This window comes from Solenopsis invicta, chromosome 3, assembly GCF_016802725.1.
Source record: "Solenopsis invicta isolate M01_SB chromosome 3, UNIL_Sinv_3.0, whole genome shotgun sequence".
Taxonomy (NCBI): domain Eukaryota; kingdom Metazoa; phylum Arthropoda; class Insecta; order Hymenoptera; family Formicidae; genus Solenopsis; species Solenopsis invicta.
The window spans coordinates 23,156,930-23,174,464 of record NC_052666.1 but is presented as its reverse complement, the minus strand read 5'-3'; the positions used below and the strand labels follow the sequence as shown (position 1 = coordinate 23,174,464).

Sequence of the window (17,535 nt, the reverse complement as noted above, 5' to 3'; positions counted from 1 at the left end):
TTTCCGTTATCAAATAAAAAAAAGAGAGAGGGAGGGAGAGAGGGAGAAAAAAAAAATCTCGGCAAGCTTTGTCCTTGCTTGTTTCAGTCTGCTCTAACGGGTTTGTTTTTTTTGTTTCCCAACGGATGCATCCCCTTTCCCATCCTCTGTTTTCATGATGGAAAACAGAGGATAGAAAAGCGGTTAGTAATGACGAGGGGCACAATAGCAGATAGTTAACGTGTCGGACGGAACTGCTCGTCGATGCTGCAACAACAACAACAACAACGCGTGAGCGCTGTCCAAGTGATACAGAATAGCAAGCGACAGTGGGTCGCGAGCGGAGCGTTGAATTGCAGGGGAAGAAAGAAGACGCGGGCGGGATCAGTTAGTGGCCTTCATTTGGGTGCAAATGGAGTTTTTCCTAAATGGACGTTTCGAAAGTTTGCCGCTGTCAGGCATTGTTTGGTCGTCGGCAGAGAAGGACGAGAGAGAGAGAGAGAGAGAGAGAGAGGACGCGCGGGAGCGAGAGCAATGCGGAATCAGTCTGCCAAGGCTTTGATTAGCTGGCGTCACGAGGTCAAAGGCTTCCCCGATTGTTCGCCTCGTATTTATAGTTGGTTCGTTCGTTTTCCCCGCGGCAATTGTCGCTCTGCTGTTCCCTGTCTTTTCCGTATTTTTCGTATCTTCATCTTTTCTTCCTCTTTCGCCCGTCCCTTTTACGCAATGGAATCGCATTTTGCTTTTCGCAGAGAAATATAATGAGAGCGCATTTTATTGTCTTTATTATTTGTGTTGTTATTATTATTATTATTATTATTATTATTATTTTCATGTATCGCTTGTTTTGTAAATCCATTAAAAAATTCTAATGATTTTCTAAAAACCTTCACTTTCCCTCTTTTTCAATTTTTTTCACCTTAGCTTTCTTTGTTTGTATAATAGCAAAGCAAATGTGTTGGTTCGGTTCCACCGTACAGTTGATTATAGATAGACCACGTCGCCGTTTGTTTGCTGAAGCTCTTATCTCGCGTAACACCCTACTTGAGATAGATGCAATTAATTGTATATTTATTATTATCTACATGACAGGTTAGCTACTTGAATGAAAATTATCTAGTAAAGATGTATTATGAGAGGACGTGTGAGGATAATCCGTGTTTTTAGGTTTTCTTTTGCGATATGTCAAGATTATTACGAGGACGTTATTCACTTTCCCTTTTATTTGCCTACAATCGGAAATGGTTGTTTCGCGTCCAATGCGAAAATCCCTGAACGAGGTAAATTTCCGAGGCTCAATCGGACGTATATATCGCTACGTGATCGAAACACGAGCGACGGGGCACTAAAAGGAAAAGCAACGATTTCCCGTTGCTTTACGACAGTAATTAAGCGCGACTTCGCTTCGGAAACCGCAACTAATGCTTGCCTCCATTCGATCCCGAAGCTTCATTTGCCCGCGCATCCAATGACGCAGTGCCACTTTGATCTCTCGAGTTGAGCACTTACGAAAGTGAGATCACTCAATCTATGAGCGCGTTAGCGTTTATTTACTATCGAATCAGCAATTCGCCGGAACGTATTTCTCGAATAAAGTCTCAGTAAATATAGTAGTGTTACTAGGTCTGCTTTAAAAAGTCACGGTGCGCTTCCTAACTCGCCTCTTCGTTTATTCATTATTATTCATTGTCGTTTCACAGAGTTGTTAGCGATTTGGAAAAATCGGAAAAACCGAGAAAAATCAGGGAATCAAAAAATGAATATTAATTCCAAGATGAAATTAAATTACTGTAAACTAATTCTAAATTTTTAATGTTATTTTTTTTAATTGTTAAATATAATTTAAAAATTTTAAAAATTTTTTATGGAAACATTGTAAATATTTTTTATGACTTTTAAATTTTGCAATGAAGGATTTACAGAAAGCCGTTAACATAGTTAAAAAGAAAAACTGTAAATAGTTTGACTTTTGTAAAGATGTAGTTGTTAATACATGTTAACGATATTTCACTAATGACTCACAGTAAAATTATTTACAAAATGCTTTAAAATGCTGCAAAATGCAATAATTATGCATTTTTTGAACGCAAATGGATTTATCGCGGGTCATGTTTCTTTGCTTCGTATTTAAATATTGTTTGCGATAATTAATAAAACATTTTAACATTTTCTATTTGTTTTTATTAAGTGCTCCTTTTTGGCTTCAATCATGAGTTTTTTTTTTAATAAAGTGACTTGGAAAACTGAGAAAAATCAAGGAATATTTTTTTTCTGTTTCGCTAACAACCCTGTTACATGTAATTAAATTCAATCGTTTCTCTATCAAAGTGTGCATATGAAATTACCTAGTTTAATAAATTTCTGTGCAGTGCCGAAGGTGGAAATAGTGGATGAGCATGGCGCTACGGCTGGTGACAAGTTCTACAAAGCGGGTAGTACAATAGAGCTCAAGTGTGTAGTCAGCAATATACCGCAACCTACTGGCTATGTCACGTGGCGACATGGATCTCGTACATTAAATTACGACACGACTCGCGGTGGCATCAGGTAAGTTATGTAGGACACAATATTTTGATGCTGTATAAGATCTCAACCATCGGAAAGATACACCCTTCGACAAACTGTGGCTGGGCCATTCTCGAATTCGCAGTCAAAAAGTTGCTTGTCCGCGTGTAATATACGCGAAACGGCAGTGAGGAGCAACGGTTTCGAGTTTTTGATTTTTTTTTTATATTCTCGTAAAAAGGACGTATGAATAATTGATCGAATATTGGTTTCGAGAGACCTAACCATCGCCTGTCAAAAATTAAATAAATAGACGGAAGCATTATCGGCTGTCATCGATCGTTACGTATTATTTATCCGTCGATCGTTGCAGGTTTACGTATCGGTCGTTATGTATTATCTATTTGACGTGCAGCATAACAGCAGTGCACTTAAATACAGCTAGTTAACATTCTGGTAATTCGGTCGACGAGGACTCGATAGTTTATGCAGTCTGCATAGGTGGGCATTCTAATTGCCTCGATAAAGAATGGTACGCCCGGTGAATTTTGAAAGGCTTCTATTAAAGTTCTCGGCCGACGGTCAACAATTGCGGCGGCTTCTCTGACGTGTGTGACCTAATTGGGTATAGATATGACAGCATTCATGAATTTCAAACAGCGTTTTAGACAGTACTTGATGTAGTCGGTTTCGTAGAACGGTTTTTCAATCAGCGGTTCATCGATAAAGCAATTTCGAATATTTCTCAGACATAGCGCAATATAGTCCCTTTAGCTCACTCTGCTTCCTTTTAACTTATGATCGGTTGGTTCATGTCACACGCTTGACACTTTGCGCGACAATAGCGATGCTTGAAAAATCGATGAGAAATTAGCAATATCGTGATCAATATCGAGCCAGAAAGAAAGGATGCCAGGCACCAGGTGAACTGTTGACAATTTAATCACTCTTGAAAATCCTCGATTATAGTGAACCGAAACACATAATGAACGAGTTTGTTGCTTGCGCCAAAGCAGACAGCGAGCTCTGAATAAAACATACGGAACTTTTAATCACAAATCGGGTCACAGGTACGATTAGCAGGAAATTAGTCCGATTAATTAAAATTAGTTGCGCAGTTTAGAATAATCGTAAAAGTTTATTGTTTTTATTTTAAATGAATTCGATAAGGAATGTCTCATTAAGTGCATCTATACAAAGAAAATTACTACTTTTAAGGGGTTTCTTGACCGTTTCGAGATCGTTTTATTTTTACATTTTTTTATATATTTTTTTTTGAAACCAAAAACTATTTTATTATAATGATAATTTTTGGCGTTGTACTTAAAGAAAAATTGTTGTATTGAAATAAAATTTATGTAATTTTTATTTACGTTATTGTGAAATCACGATTAATAATTCAATAATTTAAAAATTAATTTATAAAAGTAGATTAAACATTAATTGTTACAATATGCATGCATATGCGTACGTATAAATCTGCAAGTTTTGTACAGAATGCAATTGGAACGGATTCATCCGTTCCATTGAAAACAGAAATGGTACCGGCAGCTGAAAGATATATATCCATTTTTTATTCATTTTTGTGTAAGCACAGTAATGCACCAGAAAAATGCAATTCTATGAACTTTATTTCAACGTAGCAATTTTTATTTTAAATATAACGTTGTTATATAATGATAATTTTCTGCTTCTATAAAGAAAAATGCATAAAAAGATAATAAAAATAATGCGACCTCACATCAATCACTAAACTTCTTCAAAACTTCTCCCCTTTTATTTTTCAAGTTATTAATTGAAAATACAAAATGTTTGACGTTATCTTAATGTTTTTTTGTAACAATTTAATTTTTACAAAAAAATATCAGAACGTCATTGACATTCACGCATTAGTTCTGCGAAAAAATATTACATTTTGTCATTCTTAACATTTATATAGGAAGAACAATTTTGCTAATATCTAAAAATTAGTTCAATACAACTTTGCATGACTATCAAAATAATTATGTAGGTCGCTCAAACTGATTTCTGAACTGGCAAAATTTTTTGCAGCATTGTCCGTCATGCTTAAATATCTCTCATAATTATTTTAATGTCCAATAAAAAAAAAGATATTTTCAGATTTGTACCTCTAGTTAAATTTAAATGTAATTTAACTTAAAATTTTTTAGATACTTCAACAAAATTGTTTTTTTTTACGTACTTTTTCAGAATTTTATATCTGCAAAAATATCAGATAATGATTCAAGTAGCGCTTTCTAGAAATTTTGCATTTTACGATTGCTTTTATAAAATAAATATTACGTCTATAAATAAATAAAATGTTACGCGGGCGAATCTCGTAAGATGTAACAACTATTTTTATTCCGGCCGATATTATGCGAACGACGTGGTACAGTGCGGGAATCAGGACAGCGCGTATCGAATGCACGTGCAATTTATTGGGCACATTCTATTACCCTTTGATTGCCTCCAGTAGACGTTTTGCGAGATCGTTAAACCGAGCGCGTCAAATGCAGTGCTACAAATAAACGACGTTCGATCACGCCGTCTATCGTGATTACTGGCTCACTGGATCCTTTAATGGTATGCATCGGCTTTCCTCACTTAATAAACCATTATCATGAGAAGGCTGTACCATTGTCTCTTGCAAGTTGTGCTCTATTTCTGAAAACGTTTCCGTAAGTGTTCCATAGATTATATGCACACACACAAAGAGCGAGGAGAAATAATCGAACTTTACGCTATTTACTACGTAATCTTCATGATAACCGTAATTGCTGGTTCAATTTATTACTTTAATTATCTTTTGATGTAGTAAAGTTTTTGTTTACGATTCCATAAGAATAAATTTATGTGTACTAGTTTCTTATTATGTGTTAGCTTCATATCTCATCTAAACTTTATAGACTTGCATTTCTACTTGTTGATGCGAAAACTCTCACTGGCTATACGTTAAACGTCTAAGAATATATAGTATAAGGTTGATATAGCAAGCAGTACATCGGCGAAGTTAGTTAGCAGTATAATGTTATTATGTTCTACACATAGTGTTGCACTACACTGTCTGTAGTATCTCGTACGTAGCTTGTCGACCTCTCGTCTGTTACTCTTCACCTTGGGCGTGCCCTAAGTTGGTCAAGTCCGTGAGTGCACGCCTCAAGCATACACTGCCAAACGTACGATGCTAAGCTCAAAACGTTTTCGATAATCGATAATGATGAAACTTTACAATGGCTTTTACACAGAAAGAATAATTTTTTTGAAGTATAGATTTGAAAATAATTATATTAAACTATATAATTTATTAAAGAATTATATTGACGTTTAAGCTGGTTTCTAGAATATCAAAACTTTTTCAGCAATATTATCATATGCTTGAGCGATCCACGTAATTAGCTTTTTTATTTTATGAAATAAATGATTTCTTTTTAAGAAAAACAATTTTTAAATAAAAACAGACATTCAGATATTAATTTAGAACAAAAATAGAATACTTACAATGAAATTTTTATAAAATTTTCGCCTTTCTTAAAAAGGTAAGGCTGCCTACAATCACTACTGCTCGACATAGAAATCAACGATGCTGTTTGCAAAGAAATCGACAGCCCTGATCGCGCCACTGCACAGAGATCCCTTCCACCACAAACTTTTTTAATGAGGGAATAAAGAGTAGAGGACTCTTTGAGATTTCGAGAAACTTCTCCATGAATAGAAATCGATTGGACAAGTTACCCAAGTTTGTAGAGATAAGACCGTTTTTCACATTGTATTGTAAGGGTTATTTTAATAGTTTGACATTAAAATTATTTTCTGATCTATATCTAGATAAATTTTTACATAGTGAGCAGTAGAATTGTTCTTTCCGTATAATAGCAACGCATAATTATAGAAGTTTTTAAATGCTGCACAAGATTTATTGAAATAATTCTGATATTGATGGAATTTATTAGAGGAAAGCCACCAATATCGATGTAAGTTTCCTAAAGCAGCACTCCCTTATTTATCGGAAAACTAATCATTGTACTTTATTAATATTGATAAAAGCATAATCTATTTAAATATTTTTAAAAAATCAATAATTTATATATCCGTGACTTGGTCTATAAAATCAGTTAAAAATAAATTCTTTAAAGGAGAAAATATTATTACAATTTTCTTTTTCAAATTGCATCGTTCAAATAATAGTGGGTATATTATTAATAATGTTAAATCATTTTACATGCTTACTTGTCCAAAAACTTTTATTTATACTTTTCTCTTACTGCAAAAGTGACTGGAATTAGAAATCAATATTTATACTTTTTGCATAAAATTAAATGTTGTATACATATAAAACTATTTAATAACGTCAATATTTATATTTAATAATGCAATTTTGTAGTTTATTTTCTTTATTGGTTATTATTTTTTATTTTTGTAATATTCTTGATGAAAATTTTTGAATGTGAATATGCCATGAATCTAACTTGAAAATTAAATGTGAGTGCTAAAAATATTTTTTAAACAATAATTGAATCAAAGATATTAAAAAAATACTAATATATTGCCCCGCTCCCAACAATACCAAACATAAATTTAACATTTTTTCGCGGAATTTTATCAGATTTTAATAAATTATCTAAATAACCGTATTTGCTCGTACATGGTCACAATTATTATGTGATTTATAACGCAAGGGCGAAATCTTTGTTATGATATTACTTTTTGTTGAATTTTTGATTCAGGTAGAAAATCACCACTTTTTTGTTATTTTCTAATGCAATATAAAACAATCTGTAATTTTTTCCATTATTTTTTCGTTATTTTGAAAATAGGAGCAATTAAGTTACTACATATCTATTAACTTAATCTAATTGTTATACATTGTCGTGCTATGAAACAGCAGTGTTTGTATAAATGACAAAAACTGTTGTATGAAGTAATTGTATAAATTGACAAAAACCGTTTTACAACCGAAGTAAAAGGTTTCTAGAAATTGTCATATAATTACTTTTTACAATAAGTTCCTTATAACTTTTTAAGATGCTTATAGCGTCGTTATTAAATTAATTTGAAATGTTAATTTTGCAAAAGAATTAATATAGCTGATACTATAAAACATAAATTAACAATAACAAATTAAACAATAATAATTTGAAGTTTAGACCATTTAAATATAATCATATAAATAAGTAAAGAAATATCAACTACAGTCAAGGTTGGATCTTGAAATATTATTTTATATAATATATACATATTAAATACATTTTCAGTTTATTATAAATGAGGTGCCAAGCACCGTCAGTCTTGAAATGCAATCATAAACTGAAGCTAGAAATAATATCTCTATTTAAATTGATCGTCAATTTAATAATGATGCTATTGAATTCGGCGCGCAGTTGACATTTTTCTATTTATTTGGGTTAATATAAACTAAAAAGAAAAAGAAGCACAAGTGGGCTCGTATCTACAGTGCAGCGGCGTTGTATATTTCCATTTGTTAATACCTCGCCAAGAATCGCGAAACCCGTTTTAATAAATAATATTGCTTTTAATAATTTAGAGTTATTTATAACTGTTACAGTTTACAGTATCCAAATGTATCAAAAATGTTTGTAGAAATGCTGAATTGTTCAACTTTATAAAATACAAGTTAAAGATAAAATGATCTGTTTCTGTCTTCAGAAATAAGAGAGTGACAAAACTCAAGATTGAACGTTTCTTTTATTAGCTTAATAAATGGATTTCGAATTAACAATGATAAATATAGAGTGAAATATATTGCACATTGCACAATGGTATCGTATCATTGGTCGGTCGCCGCGTACGTAATAGTGATACGCGCGGTCTGATCCATTACTCGGCAAATCAATTAGGACACGGGCGTCGTAGCGCGGAAAAAAAAGCGTGACGAAAACAAAGCATTTAATCGGATTTTGTTTTATCGGCCGTACACGCTCAACCCACAGCGGCAAATATTTCATGGCAACAAGGGGGACACTGTGTAGTGTTCCTTTTTTTATATCAGTGTCCGCGATAAAATAGGCCCCATATTTCAAAATTCTATTCCGGTCACGAGCTTTTTGTTATCCTCTTTCCGAAATAACGCCGAAACGTCGATGTTATTACTCGGCCTTCTGCGCAATACCTGAAAGATTTAAAGAAAAAGAAGCACAAGTGGGCTCGTATCTACAGTGCAGCGGCGTTGTATATTTCCATTTGTTAATACCTCGCCAAGAATCGCGAAACCCGTTTTAATAAATAATGGTATCTCCAATAAACGTAAAATTTCCCTACAATAATAAGTATTGCGAGACGAGAAAAATGACGTGAAAGATTTAATAGTAAAACAGATTTGTAATTACATTTTAATAATTGCTTATTTCCAAAATGAAGCAAAAGAGAAATGAAGGGGGTACACATACGGTACTGATTCTACCGATCAAAAGTTTGTATCTACCGTAAACTTTTATGAAACTTAGGGGATGACTTCTTCATGGGCGCTACCCCGAAGTAGGTTGTATATGCATCGTGCGCAAACGCTGAGGCTGTGCAGCAAAACAACGGTGACCGTACAAAATATGTTATAAATAAATACTGCATGCTTCACGAAGTTTTTTCCTCTTAGCGTCCATCGGCGTGATATAACTTTTAAGTTGCTCCTATTTTCCACGATCATATTCCATATTGCGTTCAAATATAAGAAGATTTTCCATGAAAAATGAAAATAAATCCTACACGCTGAATTTACCGATTTTCAAGTTGAAAGGTGATGAAAGATACAAACTAGCGGACCTTATGACGATTTCATGGACATTTCTTTCCCCCTTTTTATCTTACATGTATTTCTTTGAAATATAAATCTTTTTAATGTTTGAGCTTTATATACGCAAATTTCAATGCGATTTCATTGATCGATATAATATTTCATTTTAGAAAATTTGTGATTAAAAAGGTTATAAATTTATCAAATTTGTGTTGATGGCGACGTTTTCGTCCCTAGGTGATAATTACGGCCGCAAACTTTTCCATAATTTTATAAAACTTTTCCGCAAAGTACGATTAAGGGGGAACAGGCGCTTTCCTAAAGTTAGACCCGCTTCTCATTAAAGACGGTGTTTATTGGAATTGTTATGCATCCTCTTTTGCATTTTTATGGATCGTCCTTGGCAGTAACATGGATCCGTTTTTCTTACTTCGCATCACGCGGTATTGTATTTTCACGTTGGCAGATCATTTCGAAGCGCAACGAGCCGCTAATAAGAACACGAAATGAATATTCATAACGCTCGTAATAAAATGTTACGATCTTACTCTTTAAATTAAAAAAAAAGGGAAGAGAACATTTTCATGTATTTCGCTAACAGAACGGTCAACAACATAAAAATACAGGAAAGTATCTCTCGTGGATCTCATTTACCGTGACCGCCACTAATAAAATAATTAAGCACACGTAATGGATTTAATTCCACGTGACTACATATGTAACGCGATGTATTGCATACTACAATGTATGAATATCTGATAAATACGAAAAACAACTTGCATAACATTAGTTAATTTATACCGGACGTATATGTGTACCAGTATGCAAATTAACTGTATGAGTATGGATTTATATATAGTTATATAAAGAGGACAAAATAAAATAAAGTATACCATATTGTTTTACGATGCTGTTACATAATTTTCTATTTATTCTCTTACGTACCTTTCGCATCGAGATATTATGCAAAATAATTCGCTTTTTAAAGATTTAGTTTACATTATATTAATGTTACGCGCTCTTCCATCGATTTAATTTTCTTGTTTATTGTCAGTTACACATTGAAAAAGAAATTTGATAATAATGATCAATCCTAGATGATAGTTAAAATTTGGTGAAATAGCTTCAATATATAGTTAATATAATCAAATATTTAGTAGATAATATTTAGTAACCGATTGGTTATTGTACTATTATTATGTTTGGGATTAACTACTAAAATAATAACAATAATTAAATACTACTAAATATTTATATTAATTAATCATTTAATTGAAATTATTTCAGCAAAGTTTAATTATTATTAGTAAATTGAAAGAGCTCAATTATTATTACTTTTTTCTTTAGTGCGTAATTCAGTTAAATTAAACAATATTTAAATTAATTTACCAATTTTATTAGTTATTGGCCTTAAACGTTGATAGTTACAGTTCTATGACTAATCATGTGTAACGGAAAATATTCTTCGTGGCTGAACGTTCTGGCAAGATTCCAAAGTAATTAGCAATATCTTTTTGCGCGCAAAGTGGTTTCCAACAATATCGCAGATATCCTTTCTGGCTTTTTTTCCAATTTTGGCACTGCGAATGATAAAGGGACACGAATTCTTTTTGCATACTCTTCCCATATTCGTGTCATAATCAGTCTAGAAAATTGTTCGAATTGAAACGAAAAATAATTACGTTGATTATAATTGATGTCGACAGGATTAGCGAATAAAGAGTAAATGATGCATATGATTACCATGGGTGCAATGATGCCAATAATCTCATTAATATATATGATTAATCTTTTACTTACGATACATTTTTCAAAGCAATAACGTTACCTCCAGCCTTTAAAACGCGTGCGGAGCTGCCGCTGCTGCACAGCAATCGATCAACGTACCAAGTTGCTTAATGAGGAATACAAAATCCAATCCGAACAAGTTTTGCCCCGCCTACACGTTATCAAATTCCCATAAACGAATTACGGCGCGGTTAAATTGCACTGTGTATAATCAGTGTTAACGCGCTTTGACGCTTAACGATGACATTGATTAACATATGACGTATTCATGGTTTTACTTTTTGTTTTGCCCTATTTTGCAAATGCCTCTCGATTAATTATGTTTATAATATATCATGACATAATGTAAATGCACTGGGAGTGACGCGTCAATCCTGATGCACGCCCTTCAGTCGCGTGTCCGTTTTATCGGAAAACTTTATCCCGGCCACGCACCTTGGCTCGCCCTCTAAACGAGAATTCCTTCCATCGTCATCCATCGTCAATTATTGTAAGACAGCGTTGAAACGTGATGAGAAACATTCAGCTGCGCTAAACATTATTAGTTGCGCTGCAGCTTTAACGAAGGTGTCTTCTTCTTCTTATTCGTGTAATATTATCATTCATGGAGCATTTCGTGCTAATTTTAAGCGCTTTGTGTGTCCCTGCGGAATTAGTAGGGAATTTCGCGAAGGGAAGTCGGGCTGTCTGTCACTACCTCCCGAAATTCACGAGAAGGCGGCAATTAACGAAATTTACATAGTCCTATTGAGTAATCGTGTTATCGAGTTGTCAACGAAGTAACTCGTCGTTGTGTGTTTATTTCTCTCCCTTGTCCCTCTCCGTGCTCCGAGATGGTGTCGCGACGGCGACGGATGAATTTTTAGACTCTCTCAGACGAAACGCCGCGTTTTTTTTTCCACGAGTATAAGAGGGGAAAATAAAATACGCCGAAAGTATCACGGATGCAAAAAGGACTGCGGATTCATTGCCTACGCGTAAAGTGTGAAACACATCGCTTGCCCGAATATTCACTGTGATATCTCCCGCCGCTGTGTACGGCATTCAATTATGGACTCGAGTTCAACATTGCCAGAGGATTTGCCACGGGAAACGTGTTACCTTCTATAGCTGTAAGTCAGGCCCGTATCCGTTTGATTGATCGTTACTCAACGGGTTTTACCGGATCGATATACCCGGCATGATGCAGCAAGGACCGCAGCTTAATCGCGATGTAGGCGGAATAAAGCGCTCCGCTATCATCGATTTTCTTAACGCCGGCATATGTATTAAGTCGAGAGTTTATTGTTCAATGAATATTTAGGTGGGATACGGGGAGGGGGGGGGAGGGGGATTACGTTTGCATTTTGCGCTAATTTCGAGGTGTTTCGCTCATTTACGCTTTACGCCAACGTTTTCGAAACACAGCGGCGAGAGCGCGAATTTTGCATGGTTCGAACCTGTAACGTGTTCAAGCATGTTCTTAATTTTAGTTTTATGTCAGGTAAACACGGCAATGCAATTTCCCTCTGTGTCGGCGGGTATCGCGATTTAACGCCGTTCAAGCGACTGCAGCGGCGGCGGCGCGGCGCGACACGTTATGTCGATTTCTTCAATATTTTCCCTTCACACGCACGTTCTATCTTTGCGCCCGTCCCAACTTACATGCATATTTCGTTGCTGAGAGCGTATATATGTATATTTATGCGAGCATATTTACCGGAGGAAGAACACGGCACTCCGCGTCGCACGCCCATTTACACCGAGTGAGCTCGTTGTGTACCTTATTCGCATCGCGCGCGCGTTCGCGGATGACTTCCGAAAGATGGAACGAGTAGAAACGACACGGAGGCGTAACGAGGGAGTGAAGGAGGCGCGAGTGGGTGACGAGGTGGGAGGAGGTGGGAAAAAAAGGAAGGGGGTGGAAAGAGATGGGTGGAAGGAAAAAAAAAAGAAACAACGAGTACATCTTTCCTCTCTCGACTTTCCGGGCGTACACCGTGTGTATCCTCTCTCGAGCAGCGCCCAGGGAATTTAATTCCATTTTCAATTTACCTAAACCCCTTTACGCAAACTCCGCTACCGACGTCGAGTACTTTTGGACTTTTTCTACCTTTTTCTGCGTGCCTTCCGTCCGCCGCCGCCGCCGCCGCCGCCCAGTTACGTCCCATCCCTTATTCGTTCTTCTCCGTGGCGCAACTTCCTTCCATTCGGCTTCGTCGAGCGAAGGGAGGCACACGTTTCCGCTACTTCTTGCCTCCTTTACGAATGTTGCATCGCGAATCTTCGGGAGGAGGTCTTGAATAAAGCCGCTGAGAGGCAGTGAGAACGAGAGAGAGAGAGGGGGGGAAAGGGCAGGGTGGGGGGAGGATTGGCTGAATAGATAACAGAGCCACTTGGTTTTAACTGTCTTTTATGCAGAGTTGCCCCCTTCGAGAATCCGCATTTCGAGCGTCCACTTAAATTGGACTTTTATCCGACCGCGGATTTCCACCTTCTCCACTACGAGATGTCGCGCGTTAATCAATTCGCGGTTCCTTTTCACTTTGGCAATGATAGTTATCGTTTCCCTCCGTTACTTATTTCCCTTTGCTTTCAGCCCCCCTTTCCCCTCCCCTGATTTCACGTCCGACGGATCTCGAGAGCGATTCAGTTATGCACACATCAGCCAGTTGAGTTGCATTCCCTCCGTGTTGAGCGTGTATATCGCCGCTGGCGCATCGCGGTTAGTCCGTGCACGCAATTACTCGAAGACGTCGACGAATCTAACAGGTCCTCGACGAGATAGCATTTCAAGTGCTAAGCGTCCTACGTGCCGAGACACACGAACCGATGTACAGTCTAACTAAAGGGCCGGGGGTTCGTCCGCGCGTCTGGCGAGATAGGGTGCGCCGTGCTTAGAATTTTCAACAGACCCCCGCCGACTGATGGATTTAAAGAGATCTTTGCGAGGCGGGGGTGTGCGGGAGGGGAAACAACGAGCTCTCTTCTCTACGGCGCACGGCAAGTCAGACGTGATCTGTGACTAACGCGTACACTAACTGTAAAGACGGGATTTATAGCGAGCCGAGCGAGACGAGCTACGAGCTTCAGGTACGGAGAACAGGTGCTCGATAAATTCACGAGCGTCGCGCGGCGCGTCGTTACAGTTACTCGGCGGGAAAAACTTTCGTAAATTGTAGCGGATATTCCATGGTAAACTCGTTAGAGCCGCTACACGATACTGGGGCGGTCCCGTTGTAACGTCGGCCATTATTGCGTCGAACGGATAGAAACATACGGTTCTTTTAAGCCATTAATGGCTATGGAATTTCCAATCGAGCACGCTTTCTGTCAAGGATGTTTAACGCGGCTATTCGCGAATTTCGTTTCGGCCGCCCGCCATTTTTACGGGTCGTTATTGCATCGCGCGCCGAAAGAGCGCGATGATATATAAATACAAACGTCAACGCCGGTGCGAGACAAAATAAATTTCACCGACACACCGCGCGCGAATAAAAAGTTTCCGACCCGGACGTTGGACGTGTGATTTGATCTCCCCGCGCAAAAACACGAGCTGCTTTCGGATTGTTAAGTGACATAAATATTCACGATAAATGTCTGATAAGTGATATTACACCGCGCGTTTCGCGGCTGTCACGCGAGAGACTCATGCATGCCTCCGGTTTTTTTTTCTTTTTTTCTTCCCCTCCCGATCGAGCACGCCTTGCCGCGTGCGCGCATTTGTTGCGCACATAAATAAAGCTTTGTTATCTCAACTATACGAATTATAGAAGTCGATGGCAGCGTAAAAGATCTTTTCCGCCCCCCTCCCCCGCTCCCACCGTTTCTGTATTCGGCAATAAAGATCTTTATAGGGACGATGAAAGCTCCGCTATTTTCCAGAGAAATAATCGCGCCCGCGCGATCATGCCGCATTGCTTCAGGAAGTTTGATACACCAAGAACGTAACGGCCATTATGGCCGTGTGGTTGCAGCGGGATAAGTTTTATTGCAGTTCGCGTTTACAGGCGGCGACAACGGCGAGATTAGGCAACTATGAGCTATGAGATTAGATGCCGAATACGACCTGTCGCGTAGTTAGCGCGCTCGTACCGTTCAGCTATAATCTACGATATTATACGCGCGTACGCATACGTATGTATATATGCACACATCTGCAATCGACTGCAATGCAAATAAGTTGAGGTTTTGCATTGCAAATAAGATATTCGAATTATCGTGGCGCGCACAAGACCTAATCACTTCCCGCCCTCGTCCCCGCCTCCCACTTCTCTCCCTCTCAGTTTTCTTTGGAGAATCGTTTTGAAATACATGCCTCTGACACGATTTCGAAATGAGGCGTGCCGCGAGAGGTCACGAACGACCCCCTTCCCTCCCTCCCTCTCACCCCTCTGTATTTCGCGGGTAGATTAGTAATTAGTAATTTGTGGATAAATTTACATTTGGGGCGTGTGCAACGTTTTTTTAGTATCACGGTCACGGTTGAATCGAATTATCGACCGCCCAGCTCGTCGATAATTGAGGCCACAAAACGATACTCGTCCGTCGTGCTTTAAACCAAAATGACATCGAGTGGGTCCATTTAACGGGAATAAACTGTTTCTTTCGCGAGTGGTTCGCTATGCCGGGATCGTTAGTCAGATAGAACGAGTCGCGTCTGGACTGCTTGGAGTAGACACTTGAGACCAGCCTAGGTATCGCTGGGCCGCGGGTCAATTGTTTCCCCGGTGTAAACAGGTCAGAAATAAATCCCAGCTTAACGCCGGGCTTAAAAGCTCTTAAAGCGGTACTCGTTCCCCCTCGGCTCAATTTATCCCCTTACCCTGCTATCGTCGATTTTCCACCGTCTTCACGTCCTCCCACCACCTCGTCTCCTCTACACTTTCAGCGCATCCACTGATTCTCGTGCACTCGATCGCCCCTTTCTGCGGTCTTTGGCTTCGTAGTCATCTCATACGACTTCATCAAGCACGTTTAAAGGTAGTATTACGAAGGCGGTGTCCTGATACCATCGGTTTCAATTATGTAGAGACGATTCAATGGCTTGTCAGTTGTGCTATTATATTTGTAATATTTCCGAGACCATTATTTTTTGAAGCATTATAATTGAAGCGGTATTTCTTCCTTGATTAAAATCTTACATTTGCATTTTTTTAATATTTTGCATTATTGCAAATGCAAAGTTTCCGAGAGATTTCTGAGAACTCGCAATTAATAAATATGCGCGCATATTACATGTATCATATTGTATAGCCGCGGCAGTTCACGTCATTCTCATATGCGGAGCCGTTCTCTAACGAGAAATCTGAGACGAATAAACATACTTGCCTTAGGTTTTTTAAATACATTGTTAACCAAAAGGTTAGGTTAATTATAAAAATTAATTCTTTCATAATTTCTTATAATTAACCTTTGATCAACTAGGTGGAATGTGACAAATATCTTAGTAAACTTTAATTCTTATAACTTTTTCTTTCTTACTTTGTATTTTTTCTTGTTTTAAAAGAGTTTATTCCTTTTTTATTATTTTACTTTTACCTTTAGACGCAAGAATCGATGTTATAACAGTGGAATTACTGTTATACTAAATTAGTATACTTATGGTGAAGTATAGTGTAAAGAACATGGGATATAGGTAGATAGTCCGACATATTGAATTTTTCCACCTGGTTTGCGGAAAGTTAAATAAATTTATAAATTACGTATGTACACATAATTTTTAGTTTATTTAACCATGAACTTACGAAAGAATGTGAATCAATTAATTTTCAAGTTATAGTTAACCTAACTTTTAGTTACCATATGTTATGAAAAAAAATTTTTAAGTATGCATAATAATATTAAAGTATGTATTAAAATATTTATAATTAATATATAAAAATATATAAAAATACGAAAACAAGTGTCACATGAGGTATCGATAGTTTATTATTTTTTCTAATAAAAAAGTCGTAAATCAATAATTATGATACACGGAAAGAACGGTTTTGCTAAAGTGTTCAAACATTTAGCTGGATATAGATCTGAAAATAATTTTGTTGGGCCATCAAAATAATTACGTAGGATAGTGAAATTAGTTGCTGAAATGTCAAAACATTTTGCAACCCTGCTCATCACGTTTGACGGCCTGTATAATTATTTAGATGGCACAACAAAATTATTTTCAGATCTGTATCCATCTAAATTTTTGGACACTTTAGCAGAAACCGTTCTTTCCGTGTAGAAAAATACACACGTATTAGGTTATCTTCAGGACAAGAAAATATGCGTATATCTTCTTATCATAATGATATACGACTTTTTTACTAGAAATAACGAGCCATCGATACTTTATGCGACTTGTTTTTGTTATTTTATATGTTAATTATAAATATTGTACATATCTTTTACGTAAAACGAATAAAGCTGAAGAGAACAGCAACCTCAACGAAACCTTCCAGAAACAGTTCTGCAATATTTCAGAAACGTTTCTTGTGGATTGAAGCCGGGACGTTTTGACGTTGCTGCAATCTCGCAGAAACAGTTCTCGAAGA

General features: G+C 37.0%; 1 protein-coding gene across 7 annotated transcripts in view; it reads left to right on the top strand.

The window, feature by feature from the left end:
* Window positions 1–17,535, top strand: part of LOC105194268 (peroxidasin) — a 188,667-nt gene that overhangs the window by 123,621 nt on the left and 47,511 nt on the right. For all 7 annotated transcript variants that reach the window (XM_039446833.1, XM_026137252.2, XM_039446832.1 and 4 more), the window contains one exon: window positions 2,349–2,526. In XM_039446833.1, coding sequence (XP_039302767.1) covers window positions 2,349–2,526 — 178 coding nt within the window. The remainder of the gene's footprint in view (window positions 1–2,348; window positions 2,527–17,535) is intronic.